Source organism: Salmo salar, chromosome 09 (genome assembly GCF_965601325.2).
Source record: "Salmo salar chromosome 09, fSalSal1, whole genome shotgun sequence".
In the NCBI taxonomy this organism is placed as follows: Eukaryota; Metazoa; Chordata; class Actinopteri; order Salmoniformes; family Salmonidae; genus Salmo; species Salmo salar.
In genome coordinates this window covers 57659575-57682977 of record NC_138299.1, presented here as the reverse complement: position 1 = coordinate 57682977, position 23403 = coordinate 57659575, and the positions used below count along the sequence as shown (strand labels likewise).

General features: G+C 43.6%; 1 protein-coding gene across 2 annotated transcripts in view; it reads left to right on the top strand.

Moving 5' to 3' along the window:
- Positions 1–330: 330 nt before the first annotated feature.
- The window catches only part of dnaaf9 (dynein axonemal assembly factor 9), a 95125-nt gene continuing 72052 nt past the window's right edge, over positions 331–23403 (top strand). The window contains exons 1-8 of one of the 2 annotated variants that reach the window (XM_045723811.2): positions 331–431; positions 3685–3761; positions 5826–5951; positions 7397–7521; positions 8724–8820; positions 12003–12109; positions 12583–12660; positions 12755–12856. In XM_045723811.2, coding sequence (XP_045579767.1) covers positions 7507–7521; positions 8724–8820; positions 12003–12109; positions 12583–12660; positions 12755–12856 — 399 coding nt within the window. In that variant the 5' untranslated portion in view covers positions 331–431; positions 3685–3761; positions 5826–5951; positions 7397–7506. Of the gene's footprint in view, positions 432–611; positions 798–3684; positions 3762–5825; positions 5952–7396; positions 7522–8723; positions 8821–12002; positions 12110–12582; positions 12661–12754; positions 12857–23403 lie in introns of those variants that run through there. The other variant, XM_045723810.2, reaches the window with a different exon arrangement.

Genomic DNA, 23403 nt, shown 5'->3' with positions numbered 1-23403 from the left:
TATTGATGGTAAATCCCAGTCTACTGGCATACAAGCACTATCGAGCCTTGCACAACATATGTAATATCTACAGAGTAAAGATCACATCTGTTAAATACACACAGGTGTTCAGAGAGATGCAGATAGCTCATTAGCACAGGTTAGTCCACTCTGTCTTCCGTGAACAAGCTCTTTAACATGGAAATATGGCCCTGTGGGAACCCTAACCCTGTGTATCAATTTAGCCTATTTTTGTTGTTTAAAATAATTTCTCGCCGATATGAAAACCGTACACCAAGCGATGCGTGTTAATGTTCAGATGAAGGGTTGGAGACTAAATTATTATTAACCCCAAACCACAGAAGATTCCTGCGTCTAATGTAATGGAACTGTAGAGTCAACGCTAACAGGGTCGACTGCTGCTGTGGTGTAGGAAGAGGGGTTTCCAATATGTAGGTTATATCCCTTTCTATATTATAACAACTAATATCCCCCCTCCCAAAAAAACTATATATGTTCATTAATGATACTTGTCTTATACCAGCCATAACTAATGGAATTACATGTTGTTTAGCCTAAATATGACAGTGTTTTTAAAAAGCTACTCCCCTAAATGTGTAATGATCCAGGCGGTTGCTATGCCGTGTAGTTTTATACAGGTCTATAGGGCTAACGAACAAAAATAATGGCACCGATACTGGCGCCTTGAAAAATATCGCCGGATTTATAAAACGTTATTTTCATAACAACGTTTGTTTAAAAATGGCTTGTATACGCAGGGCGAACGGACAATTCCCGTGTATGAGCCCCGCTGTCAGGTAACGTCGATTTCTGACGCTATCTTGTTTACCCGAAATGGGACGTGATGAAGCTAGCTAGCTACCTTTTAGCTAGCCGGCTGTAAATATTTAGCTGCAGATGTGTTGCTTCTTTACGTTGCTCGGCGGTTGAGCTAGCTAACGTTAGCCAACTGGTAACGTTAGCCAACTGGTAACGCTAGCCAACGGGTAACGCTAGTCAACGGGTAACGCTAGTCAACGGGTAACGCTAGTCAACGGGTAACGCTAGTCAACGGGTAACGCTAGTCAACGGGTACCGTTAGCCAACGGGTAACGTTAGCCAACGGGTAACGTTAGTCAACTGGTAACGTTAGCTAACAGTAGCTTTCAAGCAAACGTCAGCTATCTCTCGCCATGTTTGACTATTGATATTGGATCAACCAGATAATGAAGCTAACTAATCGATTGATTTTAGCTAGACTAGTTAGCCGCAAGCGTCAATTGCCTAGGAATTCAATCAAAGTCGCACTGTGGGAATGTGCATATTCATCTACGTTGTACCTTTTTTACTGTATTTTTTTTATTTATTATTATTTACTGTAGATGCTGTGTTGCTATTTCCGCCTTTCGCAGGTCTGAGTGCGGATTGCACATTTTGATCATACGAAAAAAGGTAGAAGGTGGAAAATGTAAATTGCACCACCATCTAACCCTGCACACTATCTCCAAAACACATCCCACTACTTTAGCCCTAAACGATTCTACACCAGGCCGTGGTCCTTGGAGGATGGAAACCCTTCTCTCAATTTCCTGTAGATCTTCTGCACAAAAATCTCTCACACCCAAATATTTATCTGCTGCTTCAACTATCACATCTTTCTTCGGTGATTTTTTTTTTTTCTCCATCAGTGCAGTTGATCAAAGTTGGTTAAATGCAAGAAATCCAACCTTATTAAAACTCAACCTTTCTGAATCTCTCTCTTCAGGCCTACTCACTGGGGGGGGGGGGGCTCCGAGTCAAATCCCTCATCATTGGGCTATCCTCTACTCTCCTTACTGCCTCAGCATATGAAAGTCTTCCTCACTCAAACAATCTCAACTTGTCTCTTGTACAGGGCACTTCAGACCCCCAGCTGCATGGGCGCCCCACAGTGTTCACACAGTGCTTTCTCAACCCGAACTTCACACTCCCTCTGACTATGGCCTCCTGCACACTTTCCACATCCTTTTCTCCCCAATTGATAGTCTTGTCCCATCGCTGCAACTCCCGTACAGACTCGGGAGGGGCGAAGGTCAAGAGTCCTCCGAAACACAACCCCGCCCAAGCCGCACTGCTTTTTGACACAATACACACTTAACACGGAAGCCAGCCGCACCAATGTGTCGGAGGAAACACGTACACCTGGCGACCGTGTCAGCGCCCAGCCCGTCACAGGAGTCGCTAGAGCGCGATGGGACAAGGACATCCCTGCCGGCCAAGCCCTCCCCTAGCCGGTCGACGCTGGGGGTCTCCCGGTCACGACACAGCCTGGGATCGAACCAGGATCTGTAGTAACGCAGCTAGCACTGCCTTAGACCGCAGCACCACTCGGGAACCCTGAAATTATTATGTTTTAGTCAAGCATCTGTTTGGGCTTCTTGTGGTCAATTTGCATTCTACAAATGATTTGTAATTATCTTTATATTTTAGTTGACATTCTTATCCAGAGTGACTTACAGGAGCAATTAGGGTTTTTCACCTAGTCGTCTCAGGGATTCAAACCAGTGACCTTTCAATTACTGGCCCGACACTCTTAACCACTAGGCTACCTGCCGACCCTGCCTGTTCTGGCCCCCCCGACACTCTTAACCACTAGGCTACCTGCCGACCCTGCCTGTTCTGGCCCCCCCGACACTCTTAACCACTAGGCTACCTGCCGACCCTGCCTGTTCCGGCCCCCCCGACACTCTTAACCACTAGGCTACCTGCCGACCCTGCCTGTTCTGGCCCCCCGACACTCTTAACCACTAGGCTACCTGCCGACCCTGCCTGTTCCGGCCCCCCCGACACTCTTAACCACTAGGCTACCTGCCGACCCTGCCTGTTCCGGCCCCCCCGACACTCTTAACCACTAGTTGATGGTCCCTGGTCTAGGCTATGCCACCCGTTTTCAAGTCCATTCGCAAATTTTTCATGCCATGCGTCAGCCTAATGATAAATAATGGTGTAATGGCCGACAGTTTTCTTGAGATTTAGTTTTCGTTATTGTGACAGGCTCATGTTTTACCGGACCATACCGCCTTACTTTCACCCCGAACATGACACCAGTCGAGTCTCGAGACGCCTGACGCAGATGGCTTCTCTGGGTGGAGGATACACAAAAAAATCTAAACAATTCCACTTCTCTAAACTTTGACGGATATAACAGTTCCCAGTTTGTCTTTTACCCAGCTTGAAACAACATATTGGTTGGCCAAAAAGCATAGATCCACTTATTCCAAAAACCGCGCTCCAACCGGTCCAAAATCATCTCTGGTAAGATTTTCAGGGCAAACGTTGGAAATCTGTACCAACACACCTGCTGCCACAGGACGGCCTTCATCCTGGTCAGCCTCAATTTCAGAGAAATCGTCACTGGCTGCATCTCATGATTCTCAAGAGAGCCAGCAGACCCATGGGATCTAACATCCTCAAAATGCTCAAGCGATAAACTAGATTTATAAGTAATATTACCTGGCTTGTATTCAGGCGATGAAGGTTTGTACTTAGAAAATTTTTTCCCCCTGCTTTCGAGTCATGGCATTTCCTCTTTCTCGCCGTCGGACTGTTAACCTTTTGTCCAATTGCTGCTCCAAGGTTCATACGGTGGATGTTTATTTGTATTTTGACAAACTGGCGTCAATGGCACCTACTGTAGTTATGTTATATTGTGTTTGTCTTTTTCAGCTGCTCCCGTCTGCGCCATGTCCAGTCACTTCTGTGGGAGGGGGAAGCCAGCCCTGATGGGATTCTTTGCTCTCTGGGTGAGTCCAGCACTGTCTCAATACTGGAGTCAACATTCAGTCTGAGGAAGTTGAATTTGACATCATGACAATCAATATATTAAACATTGCTTGAATGCAGTATACTGTCTTGAGATATTATTATTTATACACTTAGTATACCAAACATTAGGAACACCTTCCTAATATTGAGTTTCACCTCCACCTTTTGCCCTCAGAACAGCCTCAATTCATCAGGACATGGACTCTTCAAGGTGTCAAGCGTTCCACAGGGATGCTGGCCCATGTTGACTCCAATGTTTCCATTTGGGTGGTGGACCATTCTTGATACACACGAGGGAACTGTTGAGCGTGAAAAACCCAGCAGCGTTGCAGTTCTTACATTTACGTCATTTAGCAGACGCTCTTATCCAGAGCGACTTACAAATTGGTGCATTCACCTTATGATATCCAGTGGAACAACCACTTTACAATAGTACATCTATATCTTTTTTTGGGGGGGGGGGGTAGAAGGATTACTATGTCCTATCCCAGGTATTCCTTAAAGAGGTGGGGTTTCAGGTGTCTCCGGAAGGTGGTGATTGACTCCGCTGTCCTGGCGTCGTGAGGGAGCTTGTTCCACCATTGGGGTGCCAGAGCAGCGAACAGTTTTGACTGGGCTGAGCGGGAACTGTGCTTCCGCAGCGGTAGGGGGGCCAGCAGGCCAGAGGTGGATGAACGCAGTGCCCTTCTTTGGGTTTAGGGACTGATCAGAGCCTGAAGGTACGGAGGTGCCGTTCCCCTCACAGCTCCGTAGGCAAGCACCATGGTCTTGTAGCAGATGCGAGCTTCAACTGGAAGCCAGTGGAGAGAGCGGAGGAGCGGGGTGACGTGAGAGAACTTGGGAAGGTTGAACACCAGACGGGCTGCGGCGTTCTGGATGAGTTGTAGGGGTTTAATGGCACAGGCAGGGAACCCCGCCAGCAGCGAGTAGCAGTAATCCAGACGGGAGATGACAAGTGCCTGGATTAGGACCTGCGCCGCTTCCTGTGTGAGGCAGGGTCGTACTCTGCGAATGTTGTAGAGCATGAACCTTCTTGACACAAACCGGTGCGCCTGGCACCTACTACCATACCCCGTTCATAGGCACTTAAATCTCTGAATGGCACACATACACAATCCTGTGTCAAGGCTTAAAAAACATTATTTAACCCGACTCCTTCCCTTCATCTACACTAATTGAAGTGGATTTAACAAGTGACATCAATAAGGGTTCATACAGTAGCTTTCTCCTGGTCAGTCTCATGGAAAGAGCATGTGTTCTTAATGTTTTGTACACTATTCCCTGTTTTATATAGATGATGCGTTAGCTATATTGTTGTATATGTAGTCATATGAACTTCCCTGTTTTATATAGATGATGCTTTAGCTATATTGTTGTATATGTAGTCATATGAACTTCCCTGTTTTATATAGATGATGCGTTAGCTATATTGTTGTATATGTAGTCATATTAACTTCCCTGTTTTATATAGATGATGCTTTAGCTATATTGTTGTATATGTAGTCATATTAACTTCCCTGTTTTATATAGATGATGCTTTAGCTATATTGTTGTATATGTATTCATATTAACTTCCCTTGTTTTATATAGATGATGCTTTAGCGATGTTGTTGTATATGTAGTCATATTAACTTCCCTGTTTTATATAGATGATGCGTTAGCTATATTGTTGTATATGTAGTCATATTAACTTCCCTGTTTTATATAGATGATGCTTTAGCTATATTGTTGTATATGTAGTCATATGAACTTTCCCTGTTTTATATAGATGATGCTTTAGCTATGTTGTTGTATATGTAGTCATATGAACTTCCCTGTTTTATATAGATGATGCTTTAGCTATATTGTTGTATATGTAGTCATATGAACTTTCCCTGTTTTATATAGATGATGCTTTAGCTATGTTGTTGTATATGTAGTCATATTAACTTCCCTGTTTTATATAGATGATGCTTTAGCTATATTGTTGTATATGTAGTCATATGAACTTTCCCTGTTTTATTTGATTTCAGCATGATTTGACATGTTAGTTCATATTGCAGGGATTGACAGCAGGTATAACGAGGGCTGCAGTGAGCTGGCCAACTACCTGTTCTATGGACTGTACCGGAAGAACCATCTGAACCTGGGGCACATTCTAGAGGACTTCCCCGAGGAGGTGCTGGATGGTGAGGAGTACGGGTTATATGGGGTTTAGTATTTTATTAAGATCCCCAAGGCAGCGGATACACTTCCTGTGGTCCAAATAGGAAGCAAAAACACAACAAATAGAATCAATTATATATATATATATATATATATATATATATATAATACAATATGCAAATATATATATATATATAATACAATATGCAAATATATATATATATAAACATGTCTGTGTGTCTCTTCATAGTCCCCGTCATGCCGTAAGGTGTTCTTTTATCTGTTTAAAAATCTGAGTTACCTGGGGTGGCAGACAGTACAAAAAAAAATGCATGAAATGTATGCATTCACTACTGTAAGCCGCTCTGGATAAGAGCGTCTGCTAAATGACTAAAATGTAAATGAAGAGACGTCTGGTTGCATATCTTGTTTTTTACCGATGAGTGTCCATACTTTGTGCCAACAGACAGTTCGGTACCTTAAACGCATCAATACCTTGCGCAAATACCCATAGTGATGCAGGCAATCTCTCCACAACTGTATGCATTCACTACTGTAAGTCGCTCTAGATCTCTCCTCAACTTTGAGCCAGGGGAGACTGGCATGTAATTGACATTTTTATTTATTAATTTTTATTTCACCTTTATTTAACCAGGTAGGCAAGTTGAGAACAAGTTCTCATTTACAATTGCGACCTGGCCAAGATACAGCAAAGCATCCGCCCTACGTGTACATCTAAGTGCGATATGTGCTGCCCTGTTGTGAACCGACTGCAATTTATCTATGTCCAGGGCATAAAATTAACACCCGGCAAATGCGGGTAGATTTAGGTATTGCCCTGTTAGAATATCTATTTCACCAGCCACGCAGCAACATGGGGTTAGGATCAGTATAGTCAGTAGTAGGGGTTATGGGGTTAGGATCAGTATATAGTCAGTAGTAGGGGTTATGGGGTTAGGATCAGTATAGTCAGTAGTAGGGGTTATGGGGTTAGGATCAGTATAGTCAGTAGTAGGGGTTATGGGGTTAGGATCAGTATGGTCAGTAGTAGGGGTTATGGGGTTAGGATCAGTATGGTCAGTAGTAGGGGTTATGGGGTTAGGATCAGTATATAGTCAGTAGTAGGGGTTATGGGGTTAGGATCAGTATAGTCAGTAGTAGGGGTTATGGGGTTAGGATCAGTATAGTCAGTAGTAGGGGTTATGGGGTTAGGATCAGTATAGTCAGTAGTAGGGGTTATGGCTCCTGGCTCCAGTGATTAATATGTCTAAAGGTCTACATCCCGAATGGCACCCTATTCCCTATATAGTGCATATAGGTCTCTGGTCAACAGTAGTGCACTATATAGGGAATAGGGTGCTTTTGGGATGACAACCTCTGTTTTCTAGTGTGTTGTTAATGCTGTCTTACTCCGTGTGTTGTTCTGGCTCGTTAACATTGAGACCCCTCTCTTCGTCTCCATCTCCAGATGTGATCGTGCTGATCAAGGCAGAGAGTGTTCACCTGTACTGTAACCCAGTCAACTACAGTTACCTGCTGCCTTACGTCTCCCACTGGAGGAACCTCACCGTTCACTGCATGAACCAATCAGAGGTTAGCTATTACTGTAATCACATAGACTGCCTTACCCAGACAGAGGTTAGCTACTACTGTAATCACATAGACTGCCTTACCCAGGCAGAGGTTAGCTATTACTGTAATCACATAGACTGCCTTACCCAGGCAGAGGTCAGTTCACTACTATAACCACATAGACTGCCTTACCCAGGCAGAGGTCAGCTATTACTGTAACCACACATAGACTGCCTAACCCAGGCAGAGGTTAGCTATTACTGTAATCACATAGACTGCCTTACCCAGGCAGAGGTTAGCTATTACTGTAATCACATAGACTGCCTTACCCAGGCAGAGGTTAGCTATTACTGTAATCACATAGACTGCCTTACCCAGGCAGAGGTTTGCTACTACTGTAATCACATAGACTGCCTTACCCAGGCAGAGGTTAGCTATTACTGTAATCACATAGACTGCCTTACCCAGGCAGAGGTCAGTTCACTACTATAACCACATAGACTGCCTTACCCAGGCAGAGGTCAGCTATTACTGTAACCACACATAGACTGCCTAACCCAGGCAGAGGTTAGCTATTACTGTAATCACATAGACTGCCTTACCCAGGCAGAGGTTAGCTATTACTGTAATCACATAGACTGCCTTACCCAGGCAGAGGTTAGCTATTACTGTAATCACATAGACTGCCTTACCCAGGCAGAGGTTTGCTACTACTGTAATCACATAAACTGCCTTACCCAGGCAGAGGTTCGCTATTACTGTAATCACATAGACTGCCTTACCCAGGCAGAGGTTAGCTACTACTGTAATCACATAAACTGCCTTACCCAGGCAGAGGTTCGCTATTACTGTAATCACATAGACTGCCTTACCCAGGCAGAGGTTCGCTATTACTGTAATCACATAGACTGCCTTACCCAGGCAGAGGTTAGCTACTACTGTAACCACATAGACTGCCTTACCCAGGCAGAGGTTAGCTTCCTGCCATCACATTTCTAAATTCTCATTCAAATTTTCAATTGATCAAGTAATTAACAATATTTTTATGTCTTGATTAGATTACTTAATTAATAGAAATGCATTTATATTTGTTTCCTTAACCAAGCGTAGACATACATTGACCTGTGTATAAGTTGAATGTTGATTACCCATGTTGATTGTGTACACTCCTGTTCTCCGCCCTCCCCCATCTTCTTTGTTTTTCCCCTCATCTCCCCCTGCAGTATGAAGACGAGGAAGCAGCGGAGGAGTTTAAGATCTCCAGCTTTGTGAGCATGGTTCAAGACTGCAGCCGTATAGGAGTTCCTTACAGCACCCAGGGTACAGTATACTTACAGAGATTACATTACATAGTACATGTTACATGTACAGTGTCTTTGGCAAGTATTCGGACCCCTTGACTTTTCTCACATTTTGTTACGTGTCGTGACTTTACTTTCATTAATCTGATGATTGTTATTTATTTAATCAACTAACTATATGTGTTACCTGATTTTAAATTAATCATTTGACAATTAACTCATTAGGATTTGGGGCACCACGAGAGCGGTTGTTACCGTCTCCTGAATTAAACTCTGAAGGTCTTTACCTATTACATCCATAAAACAGTCAACGTATTAATCATAACCTCATATCATATCATCATTCTGAACAGTTGTAACCTCCTGCATCTGCAACAAAAAAAACAGCCTTACTTATGATTCAGTACTGATTCAGTAAAGACCCAATTGTGCTACTGTGTGTGTTTTTTTTGTGTTATTTGTAGCTTATTTTGTACATGTTTCCGCCACTGTCTCTTATGACCCGAAAAAGAGCTTTTGGATATCAGGACAAGAGATTACTCACCTCGAACTGGAAGAAGATTTTTTCTTTAACGTGTCGGAGGCGAAGGATTTACTTCAGACACCCGACAAGGCTCAAATCCCCGTTCATCGCATGAGAAAGAGACGGAGATATCGAGGACATAGGTCGGGGTGCCTTGTAAGGATCCGACGGCGACTGGGTAATCTGCCTCTACCATCAGTCCTATTAGCCAACGTACAATCATTTGGATAACAAAATAGACGAGCTACGTTCACGAATATCCGACCAATGGGACATTAAAGACTGTATTATGTTTCACCGAGTTGTGGCTGAACGACGACATGGATAACATTCAGCTGGTGGGGTTTACGCTGCATCGGCAATATAGAAGAGCTGCCTCTGTGTAACGGCTGTCTATGGAAGTAGACCAAGGTGCAGCAGAGTTAGTGTTCATCTTGAGTTTTAATTTACGAACGAACACGATACAAGAAAACCGACAGCCAAACAGTGCTGTCAGGTGCAAGACACTAAACAGAAACAATCCCCCCACAAAACCCAAAGGAAAAACAGGCTCCTTATGTGTGACTCCCAATCAGCAATGACGAACTACAGCTGTGCCTGATTGGGAGCCACACACGGCCCAAAACAAAGAAATACAAAAACATAGAAAAATGAACATAGAACGCCCACCCAATGTAACACCCTGGCCTAACCAAAATAAAGAACAAAAACCCCTCTCTATGGCCAGGGCGTTACACTCTGGTAAGACAATGGGTGCACCAGCTGTAAACAACAGCTGTAAATAACAAAATCTAATATTAAGGAAGTCTCAAGGTTTTGCTCGCCTGAGGTAGAGTATCTCATGATAAGCTGTAGACCACACTATCTACCTAGAGAGTTTTCATCTGTATTTTTTATAGCTTTCTATTTACCACCACAAACCGATGGTGGCACTAAGAACTCACTCAATGAGCTGTATACGGCCATAAGCAAACAGGAAAACGCTCATCCAGAGGCGGCGCTCCTAGTGGCCGGGGAACTTTCCAGAAGGATAGCCATCTCTGCAGCACTCCACCAATCAAGCCTTTTTATTGTAGAGTGGCCAGAGGGAAGCCACTCCTCAGTAAAAGGCACACGACAGCCCGCTTGGAGTTTGCCAAAAGGCACCTAAAGACTCTAAGACCATGAGAAACAATATTCTCTCGTCTGTTGAAACCAAGATTGAAGTCTTTGGCCTGAATGCCAAGCATAACTGAGCCCCCTGTGGCTCAGTTGGTAGAGCATGGTGTTTGCAACGCCAGCATGGTGTGTGCAACGCCAGGGTTGTGGGTTCGATTCCCACGGGGGGCCAGTACAAAAAAAATGCATGAAATGAATGTGTTCACTACTGTAAGTCGCTCTGGATAAGAGCGTCTGCTAAAATGACTAAAATGTTTAAAAAAATGGAGGAAACCTGGCACCATCTCTACGGTAAAGTATGGGGGTGGCAGCATCATGGTGTGGGGATGTTTTTCAGCGGCAGGGACTGGGAAACTAGTCACGATCAAGCGAACGATGAACGGAACAAAGTACAGAGAGATCCTTGATGAAAACCTGCTCCAGAGCGCTCAGGACCTCAGACTGGGGCAAAGGTAAACCTTCCTACAAGACAACAACCCTAAGCACACAGCCAAGACAACACAGTCTCTGAATGTCCTTGAGTGGCCCAGCCAGAGCCCGAATTTGAACCCGATTGAACATCTCTGGAGACACCTTAAAATAGCTGTGCAGCAACGCTCCCCATCCAACCTGACAGAGCTTGAGAGGATCTGCAAGCAAGAATGTGAGAAACTCCCCAAATACAGGTGTGCCAAGGTTATAGCGTCATACCCAGGAAGACTCAAGGCTGTAATCGCTGCCAAAAAGGCTTCAACAAAGTACTGAGTAATGGGTCTGAATACTTATGTTAATGTGATATTTCAGTAAAAAAATTTAAAAAAGGATATCTAAAAACCTGTGTTTGCTTTGTCATTATGGGGTATTGTGTGTAGATTTATGAGGGGAAAAAACGATTTAATCAATTTCAGAATAAGGCTGTAACGTAACAAAATGTGTTGAAAGTGAAGGGGTCTGAATACTTCCTGAATGCACTGCATTTACTCCTCCATATCTACTTCCTTAGTAACCAGTAATTACTCCTCCATATCTACTTCCTTAGTAACCAGTAATTACTCCTCTATAACTATTTCATTGGTAACCAGTAATTACTCCTCTATAACTACCTCCTTGGTAACCAGTAATTACTCCTCTATAACTACCTCCTTGGTAACCAGTAATTACTCCTCTGTAACTACCTCCTTGGTAACCAGTAATTACTCCTCTATAACTACCTCCTTGGTAACCAGTAATTACTCCTCTATAACTACTTCCTTGGTAACCAGTAATTACTCTATAACTACCTCCTTAGTAACCAGTAATTACTCCTCTATAACTATTTCCTTGGTAATCAGTAATTACTCCTCTATAACTACCTCCTTGGTAACCAGCAATTGCTTTTAACAGCCTCCGACGTGACTTCTATTGTTCCACTTATGTAATGAAGCAAACAACTAATTGAACAATTGTAACATAATTGAACTGTAACCAGCAACTTGTTTTATAGTGTGACGATTTGGGATGTGTATTGTTTATATGTAAATGAGAAACTGTGCTGTTTTCAGGCCACATCCAGACGTTTGACATGTTTATGATAGAGAAGTGGCCCATCATTCAGGCCTTCGCTCTGGAGGGGATTGGTGGAGGAAGCTTCTTCACCATGAAATACAAGGTACCTCACTCCATATTACTAATACAAATGTAATACAAACCTTACATCCATGGCAGAATAGTTAGTAAAATAATTACATCTCCATTTAATTTGAATGGTAGACAATAGTTGCCTGACAACTCAAACTAAATTCGCTACATACTTCAGTCTTAGACATTTGTGGTGACGAGGGGCGTTGATACAAAACAAAGTCATCAGCAATTGGATCATCTCTAACCAATCAGAGAATCAAAGCTAATGACACATTTTCTAAAACACTGCTTTACCTACTTGTGTTCTGGCTCTGTCTGGGACCAATCAGAACGGTTAGAATGTGTTTCGCATTATAATAATCGTCGGGGAGGTAGCTCGGATCCAGACTCATCGCAGAGAAGAAACTGTGGGCGTGGCGTTGCATTTGGCCGTTAGCAAGAAGTTTGGGTTACTTGTCGCAAATGGTTGACAGGATGTGTGTACTGTGCTGTGTGTTTCAGTTGATGGACATTAGTGAGAAGCTGTGGCAGACCTACACCAGATTGGACCCTGTCTCCCTGGACAACCTCCTGACTGAGGTAACCATTCTGAGCTTGAACGTACCACACGCCTGTGAGTAGACGTTGGACCAGCGTGTTGTGATGGCCACGCTGACTCTGGTGTCTCTTCCAGGACCTGGTGTTGTTTGAGAAGCAGTGGAGCAGTTTCTTCTCCAGCTTTGACATCGAGAGCCATCTGTCAATCCTGGAGCTGTCTGAGGCTCAGGCAGGGGAGGTAACTAGAACTGCTAAACCAGTCAAATGAAATTGTATTGGTCCATACACATGGTTAGCAGATGTTATTGGTCCATACACATGGTCAGCAGATGTTATTGGTCCATACACATGGTCAGCAGATGTTATTGGTCACATGGTTAGCAGATGTTATTGGTCCATACACATGGTTAGCAGATGTTATTGGTCCATACACATGGTTAGCAGATGTTATTGGTCCATTACACATGGTCAGCAGATGTTATTGGTCCATTACACATGGTCAGCAGATGTTATTGGTCCATACACATGGTCAGCAGATGTTATTGGTCCATACACATGGTCAGCAGATGTTATTGGTCCATTACACATGGTCAGCAGATGTTATTGGTCCATACACATGGTTAGCAGATGTTATTGGTCCATACACATGGTTAGCAGATGTTATTGGTCACATGGTCAGCAGATGTTATTGGTCACATGGTTAGCAGATGTTATTGGTCACATGGTTAGCAGATGTTATTGGTCCATACACATGGTCAGCTGATGTTATTGGTCCATACACATGGTCAGCAGATGTTATTGGTCCATACACATGGTCAGCAGATGTTATTGGTCCATACACATGGTCAGCAGATGTTATTGGTCACATGGTCAGCAGATGTTATTGGTCCATACACATGGTTAGCAGATGTTATTGGTCCATACACATGGTTAGCAGATGTTATTGGTCCATACACATGGTTAGCAGATGTTATTGGTCCATTACACATGGTTAGCAGATGTTATTGGTCCATTACACATGGTCAGCAGATGTTATTGGTCCATACACATGGTTAGCAGATGTTATTGGTCCATACACATGGTTAGCAGATGTTATTGGTCCATTACACATGGTTAGCAGATGTTATTGGTCAATTACACATGGTTAGCAGATGTTATTGGTCCATTACACATGGTCAGCAGATGTTATTGGTCCATTACACATGGTCAGCAGATGTTATTGGTCCATTACACATGGTCAGCAGATGTTATTGGTCCATTACACATGGTCAGCAGATGTTATTGGTCCATACACATGGTCATCAGATGTTATTAGTCACATGGTCAGCAGATGTTATTGGTCCATACACATGGTTAGCAGATGTTATTGGTCCATACACATGGTTAGCAGGTGTTATTGGTCACATACACATGGTCAGCAGATGTTATTGGTCACATGGTCAGCAGATGTTATTGGTCCATACACATGGTTAGCAGATGTTATTGGTCCATACACATGGTTAGCAGATGTTATTGGTCCATACACATGGTTAGCAGATGTTATTGGTCCATACACATGGTTAGCAGGTGTTATTGGTCACATACACATGGTTAGCAGATGTTATTGGTCCATACACATGGTTAGCAGATGTTATTAGTCACATACACATGGTTAGCAGATGTTATTGGTCACATACACATGGTTAGCAGATGTTAATGCGAGTGTAGCGAAATGCTTGTGCTTCTAGTTCCGACAGTGCAGTAATATCTAACAAGTAATCTAACAATTCCCCAACAACTACCTAATACACACAAATCTAAAGGGGTGAATGAGAATATGTACATATAAATATATGGATGAGCGATGGCCGAACGGCATAGTCAAGATGCAATATATGGTATAAAATACAGTATATACATGTGATATGAGTAATGTAAGATATGTAAACATTATTAAAGTGGCATTATTTAAAGTGACTAGTGATGGCCTGTGATTGGGTCTCAGTGCAAGCAGCAGCCTCACTGAGTTAGTGATGGCTGTTTAGCAGTCTGATGGCTTTGAGATAGAAGCTGTTTTTCAGTCTCTCAGTCCCGGTGTGATGCAACACACCTCCAGGCTGTGTAAGGGTTATTTTACCACGAAGGAGAGTGATGGAGTGCTGCATCATATGATCTGGCCTCCACAATCCCCCGAACTCAACCAAATTGAGATGGTTTGGGATAAGTCAGACCGCAGAGTGAAGGAAAAGCAGCCAACAAGTGCTCAGCATATGAGGGAACTCCATCAAGACTGTTGGAAAAGCATTCCAGGTGAAGCTGGTTGAGAGAATGCCAAGAGTGTGCAAAGCTATCATCAAGGCAAAGGGTGGCAATTTAAAGAATCTCAAATATAAAATATATTTTGATTTATTTAACACTTTTTTTTTGTTACTACATGATTCCATATTGTGTTATTTCATAGTTTTTGATGTCTTCACTATTATTCTACAATGTAGAAAATTGTAAAAATAAAGAAAAACCCTTGAATGAGTAGGTGTTCTAAAACTTTTGACCAGTAGTGAATATAACACACTGTCAGTGTTAGAATCTTAATCACAAACACAACTGGAGTTATAACCAGTTTTAGGAGTGTATATTATCAGCACAAACTGTCATCACTGAGAGAGCAGGCTCTACATCTCAAGCACAAAATGTCATCACTGAGAGAGCAGGCTCTACATCTCAAGCACAAAATGTCATCACTGAGAGAGCAGCCTCTACATCTCAAGCACAAAATGTCATCACTGAGAGAGCAGCCTCTACATCTCAAGCACAAAAATACATCCGCAACACACTCGCCTGCTTTCATTGTTTTATGTGACGTGAACATGCTACAGCAGGTACTGTGGCTGAGGTGCACAGGGAGCAAGGAGACACTGCCTGGGATCTGTCTGTTGATGAGCATCATTTCATTCCTGTATGTCCCTGAAGTATTCGGTGGCGAGAGCGTGTGTATGGAGAGCTTCTGCTCAGACATGTACTGTATGGGATACCGTTCCTTTGGAGAAACCATTTCACAAGATTACTTCAGAGAGATCATGCGTTACCTCCGTATTGATGAAATAGAAACGAGAACGCTATCAGCAGGCAAAAAAAAATGCTAATTAAAAACTGAGATCACCCAACAATAAATATTAGATGGCGTTAAAAATTCACACAGAGAAAAGCACCAGGACTGGACAGCTTTCCCATAGAATTCTGTTCAAAGTTTTTGGACAAAGAGGCTTCCTATTTACACAAATGACAACACACGTCACTTAATTCAGCACTTTCTAGTTCCATGTATCAAACAGGTATTTCAGTTATATTAAAACCAGGAAAATATGGAGAGTTTAAAATAATAACAAAGCGTATAAGCATTAGAATGGCAAAAGTCTTACCAGACTTGATACATATCAATCAAACAGGGTTTATTACATATTTCAGTTTAATACAATATGTAAAAAATAAATAGATATAGGTTGATCAATAACAGCAAGATGGCGCCGACAGAGATGGTCGCCTGTATTATTTCGTACACTGTTAGCCCAGAAAATCTGTTGTTATTACACAGCCAGGAAGAACTACTGGATATAAAAGCGACGTCAACTTACCATCATTACAACCAGGAATACGTCTTTCCTGAAGCGGATCCTTTGTTCGAACCTCCATCCTGGACATTGAATCTAATCCCAGAGGCCGACCCAAAACAACACGGTCGCCGCAGGAGAGGCAGACGGAGCGGCTTACTGGTCAGACTCAGAAGGCAAGCACACCATCCACCGCTTCTGAGAATATTACTTGCCAATGTCCAGTCTCTAGACAACAAGGTGGATGAAATTAGGGCACGAGTTGCCTTCCAGAGAGACATCAGAGATTGTAACATTCTCTGTTTCACGGAAACATGGCTCACTCGGGATATGTTGTCAGAGTTGGAACAGCCACCGGGTTTCTTCATGCGTCGCGCCAACAGAAACAAACATCTCTCTGTTAAGAAGGTGCCTCATGATTAGCGACTCGTGGTGTAATCATAACAACATACAGGAACTCAAGTCCTTTTGTTCACCTGACCTAGAATTCCTTACAATCACATGCCGACCGCATTATCTACCAAAATAATTCTCTATTCTCTAGAGAATTCGACTATAGTCACAGCCGTGTATATCCCCCCCAAGCAGATACCTCAACGGCCCTGAAAGAACTTCACTGGACTCTATATAAACTGGAAACCATATATCCTGAGGCTGCATTTATTGTAGCTGGGGATTTTAACAAAGCTAATTTGAGAACAAGGCTACCTAAATTCTACCTGCACATTGATTGTAGTACCCGCTCGAGCAAAACATTGGACCACTGCTACTCTAACTTCCGCAATGCATACAAGGACCTCCCCCGCCCTCCCTTCGGCAAATCTGACCACGACTCCATCTTGTTCCTCCCTTCCTATAGGCAGAAACTAAAACAGGAAGTGCCCGTACTTAGGTCTATCCAATGCTGGTCTGACCAATCGGATTCCACGCTTCAAGATTGCTTCGATCATGTGTACTGGGATATGTTCCAGGTAGCTTCAGACAATAACATCGACGTATACGCTTACTCGGTGAGTGAGTTTATTAGGAAGTGCATTGGAGATGTTGTACCCACTGTGACTATTAAAACCTTCCATAACCAGAAACCATGGATAGATGGCAGCATTCTTGCAAAACTGAAAGCGCGAGAACCACCACATTTAATCAAGGTGACTGGAAACATGACCGTATACAAACAGTGTAGTTATTCCCTCCAAGGCAATCAAGCAAGCAAAGCGTCAGTGTGTATATATATATATTTTTATTTAACCTTTATTTAACTAGGCAAGTCAGTTAAGAATACATTCTTATTTACAATGACGGCCTACCTAGTCAAACCCGGACGACGTTGGGCCAATTGTGCTCCACCCTATGGGACTCCCAATCACAGCTGGGTTGATGCAGCCTGGATCTGAACCAGGTACTGCAGTGACGCCTCTTGCACTGAGATGCAGTGTCTTAGACCACTGCGCCCCAGTATAGAGACAAAGTAGAGTTGCAATTCAACGGTTCAAACATGAGACGTATGTGGCAGGGTCTACAGACAATCACCGATTTTATAAAAAGAAAACCAGCCCCATCGGAGACATCGACATCTTGCTCCCAGACAAACTAAACAACTTCTTTGTGTGCTTTGAGGACAATACAGTGCCACCGACACGGCCTGCTACCAAAGACTGTGGGCTCTCCTTCTCCGTGGCCGACGTGAGTAAAACATTTAAACGTGTTAACCCTCGCAAGGCTGCCGGCCCAGACGGCATCCCCAGCCGCATCCTCAGAGCATGAGCAGACCATCTGGCTGGTGTGTTTACAGACATATTCAATCAATCCTTATCCCAGTCTGCTGTCACCACATGCTTCAAGATGGCCACCATTGTTCCAGTTCCCAAGAAAGCAAAGGTAACTGAGCTAAATGACTATCGCCCCGTAGCACTCACTTCTGTCATCATGAAGTGCTTTGAGAGACTAGTCAAGGATCACATCACCTCCACCCTACCTGATACCCTAGACCCACTCCAATTTGCTTGCCGCCACAATAGGTCCACAGACGATGCAATCGCCATCACACTGCACACTGCCCTATCCGATCTGGACAAGAGGAATACCTATGTAAGAATGCTGTTCATTGACTACACCTCAGCATTCAACACCATAGTACCCTCCAAGCTCATCATTAAGCTTGAGACCCTGGGTCTCAACCCCGCCCTGTACAACTGGGTCCTGGACCTTCTGACGGGCCGCCCCCAGGTGGTGAGGGTAGGAAACAACATCTCCAACCCGCTGATCCTCAACACTGGGGCCCCACAAGGGTGCGTTCTCAGCCCTCTCCTGTACTCCCTGTTCACCCATGACTGCGTGGCCATGCACGCCTCCAACTCAATCATCAAGTTTGCAGACAACACTACAGTGGTAGGCTTGATTACCAACAACGATGAGACGGCCTACAGGGAGGAGGTGAGGGCCCTCGGAGTGTGGTGTCAGGAAAATAACCTCACACTCAATGTCAACAAAACAAAGGAGATGATCGTGGACTTCAGGAAACAGCAGAGGGATCAGCCCTCTATCCACACCGATGGGACAGTAGTGGAGAAGGTGGAAAGTTTTAAGTTCCTTGGCGTACACAGACAAACTGAAATGGTCCAGCCACACAGACAGCGTGGTGAAGAAGGCGCAACAGTACCTCTTCAACCTCAGGAGACTGAAGAAATTTGGCTTGTCACCAAAAACACTCAAACTTTTACAGATGCACAATCGAGAGCATCCTGTCGGCTGTATCACCGCCTGGTACGGCAACTGCTCTGCCCACAACTGTAAGGCTCTCCAGAGGGTAGTGAGGTCTGCACAATGCATCACCGGGGGAAAACTACCTGCCCTCCAGGACACCTACACCACCCGATGTAATAGGAAGGCCAAAAAGATCATCAAGGACAACAACCACCCGAGCCACTGCCTGTTCACCCGCTATCATCCAGAAGGCAAGGTCAGTACAGGTGCATCAAAGCTGGAACCGAGAGACTGAAAAAAAGCTTCTATCTCAAGGCCATCAGACTGTTAATAACATGTTTGGGATAGGGGGCAGTATTTTCACGTTGGGATGAAAAGCGTGCCCAGAGTAAACTGCCTGGTACTCGGGCCCAGAGTCAAATATTTGCATATTATTAGTAGATTTGGATAGAAAACACTCTGAAGTTTCTAAAACTGTTTGAATGATGTCTGCGAGTATAACATAACTCATATGGCAGGCAAAAACCTGAGAAAAATCCAACCAGGAAATGGTAAATCTGAGGCTTGTAGTTTTTCAAGTGATTGCCTATCCAAACTACAGTGTCTGGGGTCATTTTGCACTTCCTAAGGCTTCCACTAGACGTCAACAGTCTTTAGAACCTTGTTTCATGCTTCTACCGTTACTGGGGAGAGAATAAGAGCCCATTCAACCAGTGGACTGCTTGAGACCAATGAGTTGTTTACTGCAGGCGCTCCAATCCTTCTTCTTTTTCCTCTGTAATGAATACGCTATTGTCCGGTTGGAATATTATCGAATATTTATGATAAAAAAGACCCTAAGGATTGATTGTAAACATCGTTTGACATGTTTCTACGAACGGTAATGGAACTTTTTGACTTTTCGTCTCTGGTTTTGCGCTCGTGCATTTTGCCTTTGGATAGTGATCTGAACGCACGAACAAAAGGAGGTATTTGGACATAAATATGGAGTTTATCGAACAAAACAAACATTTCTTGGGGAAGTGGGAGTCCTGGGAGTGCATTCCGACGAAGATCAGCAAAGGTAAGTGAAGATTTATAATACTATTTCTGAGTTTTGTTGACTCCAGAACTTGGCGGGTAACTGTATAGCTTGCTTTGATGGCTGAGCTCTGTACTCAGAATATTGAACAATGTGCTTTCACCATAAAGCTATTTTGAAATCTGACACAGCGGTTGCATTAAGGAGAAGTGTATCTATAATTCTTTCAATAACTGTTGTAAATTTGATCAACGTTTATGATGAGTATTTTTGTAATTATATGTGCTCATTCACAGGAAGTTTTGGAGGCAATACATTTTATGAACATCACACGTCAATGTAAAATGGGGTTTTTGGATATAAATATGAACTTTATCGAACAAAACATACATGTATTGTGTAACATTGAGTCCTGGGAGTGTCATCTGATGAAGATCATCAAAGGTTAGTGATTCATTTTAGCTGTATTTCTGGTTTTTGTGACGCCTCTCCTTGCTTGGAAAATGGCTGTGTGGTTTTTCTTGTCAAGGTGATGTCCTAACATAATCTAATGTTATGCTTTCGCCGTAAAGCCTTTTTGAAATCGGACAATGTGGTTGGATTAACGAGAAGTTTATCTTTAAAATGGTGTAAAATAGTTGATTGTTGAGAAATCTGAATTATGAGATTTTTGTTGTTTTGTATTTCGCGCCCTGCTATTCCATTGGCTGTTGGCTAGGGGTCCTGCTGGCGGAACATCTGTCCTCAACAGGTTTTAAACAGCCATCACTAACACAGACTAAAATCTCTAGCCACTTTAATAATTAAAAATTGGATGTAATAAATGTATCACTAGCCACTTTAAACAATGCCACTTTATATAATGTTTACATACCCTACATTACTCATCTCATATGTATATACTGTACTCTATACCATCTACTGCATCTTGCCTATGCCGTTCAGCCATCACTCATTCATTTATTTTTATGTACATATTCTTATTCATTCCTTTACACTTGTGTGTGTATAAGGTAGTTGTTGTGAAATTGTTAGATTACTTGTTAGATATTACTGCATAGTCAGAACTAGAAGCACAAGCATTTCGCTACACTCGCATTAACATCTGCTAACCACGTGTATGTGACAAATAAAATTTGATTTGATTTGGAGGGAATGATGGAACATAACTAACGAGATTACTGTTAACTAAAATGTACGCTTAATTCAGTATAAATTCATGTGTAGAATTTATTATACAATAGACAATATTCACACATTTTGCTGCACGTGTATTAAGTATAAAACTAATAATGACTCAATAATCCATGCTTTCTGGCAATGCGATATAGTCCAGAATATGTGGGCGGAGCTAGAAAGTTGGCTGCCAGAGGTATTACAATGTAAACTTCCTTTTTAATCCGTCTGTCTGTATATTTCAAGACATGTCATATGGTTGTAGAGTGAGATACCCAATGGACTGGACGGTTCTCATTTCTCATCTTGAAAAAAACGTATATTAAAAACTTGGCAATCAATTAATCTACCATAATTAACAGAATGGAAAAATCTCATTTATTATTGAAATAGCATTGGCGACCGACGAAAAATGAATTAACATAGCATAGCTACATGTTGTCTATAACTACATTATTACAGTCTGGGCTCAGACAGGAGAGGTAACTTAACATAGCTACATGTTGTCTATAACTACATTATTACAGTCTGGGGCTCAGATAGGGGAGGTAACTTAACATAGCTACGTGTTGTCTATAACTACATTATTACAGTCTGGGGCTCAGGCAGGGGAGGTAACTTAACATAGCGACATGTTGTCTGTAACTACATTATTACAGTCCGGGCTCAGACAGGGGAGGTAACTTAACATAGCTACATGTTGTCTATAACTACATTTAAATTTACATTAAAGTCATTTAGCAGACGCTCTTATCCAGAGCGACTTACAAATTGGTGCATTCACCTTATAATATCCAGTGGAACAACCACTTTACAATAGTGCATCTAAATCTTTTAAGGGGGGGTTAGAAGGATTACTTAATCCTATCCCAGGTATTCCTTAAAGAGGTGGGGTTTCAGGTGTCTCCGGAAGGTGGTGATTGACTCCGCTGTCCTGGCGTCGTGAGGGAGCTTGTTCCACCATTGGGGTGCCAGAGCAGCGAACAGTTTTGACTGGGCTGAGCGGGAACTGTGCTTCCTCAGAGGTAGGGAGGCGAGCAGGCCAGAGGTGGATGAACGCAGTGCCCTTGTTTGGGTGTAGGGCCTGATCAGAGCCTGAAGGTACGGAGGTGCCGTTCCCCTCACAGCTCCGTAGGCAAGCACCATGGTCTTGTAGCGGATGCGAGCTTCGACTGGAAGCCAGTGGAGAGAGCGGAGGAGCGGGGTGACGTGAGAGAACGTGGGAACGTTGAACACCAGACGGGCTGCGGCGTTCTGGATGAGTTGTAGGGGTTTAATGGCACAGGCAGGGAGCGCAGCCAACAACGAGTTGCAGTAATCCAGACGGGAGATGACAAGTGCCTGGATTAGGACCTGCGCCGCTTCCTGTGTGAGGCAGGGTCGTACTCTGCGAATGTTGTAGAGCATGAACCTACAGGATCGGGTCACCGCCTTGATGTTAGCGGAGAACGACAGGGTGTTGTCCAGGGTCACGCCGAGGCTCTTAGCACTCTGGGAGGAGGACACAAGGGAGTTGTCAACCGTGATGGCGAGATCATGGAACGGGCAGTCCTTCCCCGGGAGGAAGAGCAGCTCCGTCTTGCCGAGGTTCAGCTTGAGGTGGTGATCCGTCATCCACACTGATATGTCTGCCAGACATGCAGAGATGCGATTCGCCACCTGGTTGTCAGAAGGGGGAAAGGAGAAGATTAATTGTGTGTCATCTGCATAGCAATGATATGAGGGACCATGTGAGGATATGACAGAGCCAAGTGACTTGGTGTATAGCGAGAATAGGAGTGGGCCTAGAACAGAGCCCTGGGGGACACCAGTGGTGAGAGCACGTGGTGCGGAGACAGATTCTCGCCACGCCACCTGGTAGGAGCGACCTGTCAGGTAGGACGCAATCCAAACGTGGGCCGCGCTGGAGATGCCCAGCTCGGAGAGGGTGGAGAGGAGGATCTGATGGTTCACGGTATCAAAGGCAGCAGATAGGTCTAGAAGGATGAGAGCAGAGGAGAGAGAGTTAGCTTTAGCAGTGCGGAGAGCCTCCGTGACACAGAGAAGAGCAGTCTCAGTTGAATGCCCAGTCTTGAAACCTGACTGATTAGGATCAAGAAGGTCATTCTGAGAGAGATAGCAAGAGAGCTGGCCAAGGACGGCACGTTCAAGAGTTTTGGAGAGAAAGGAGAGAAGGGATACTGGTCTGTAGTTGTTGACATCGGAGGGATCGAGTGTAGGTTTTTTTCAGAAGGTGTGCAACTCTCGCTCTCTTGAAGACGGAAGGGACGTAGCCAGCGGTCATGGATGAGTTGATGA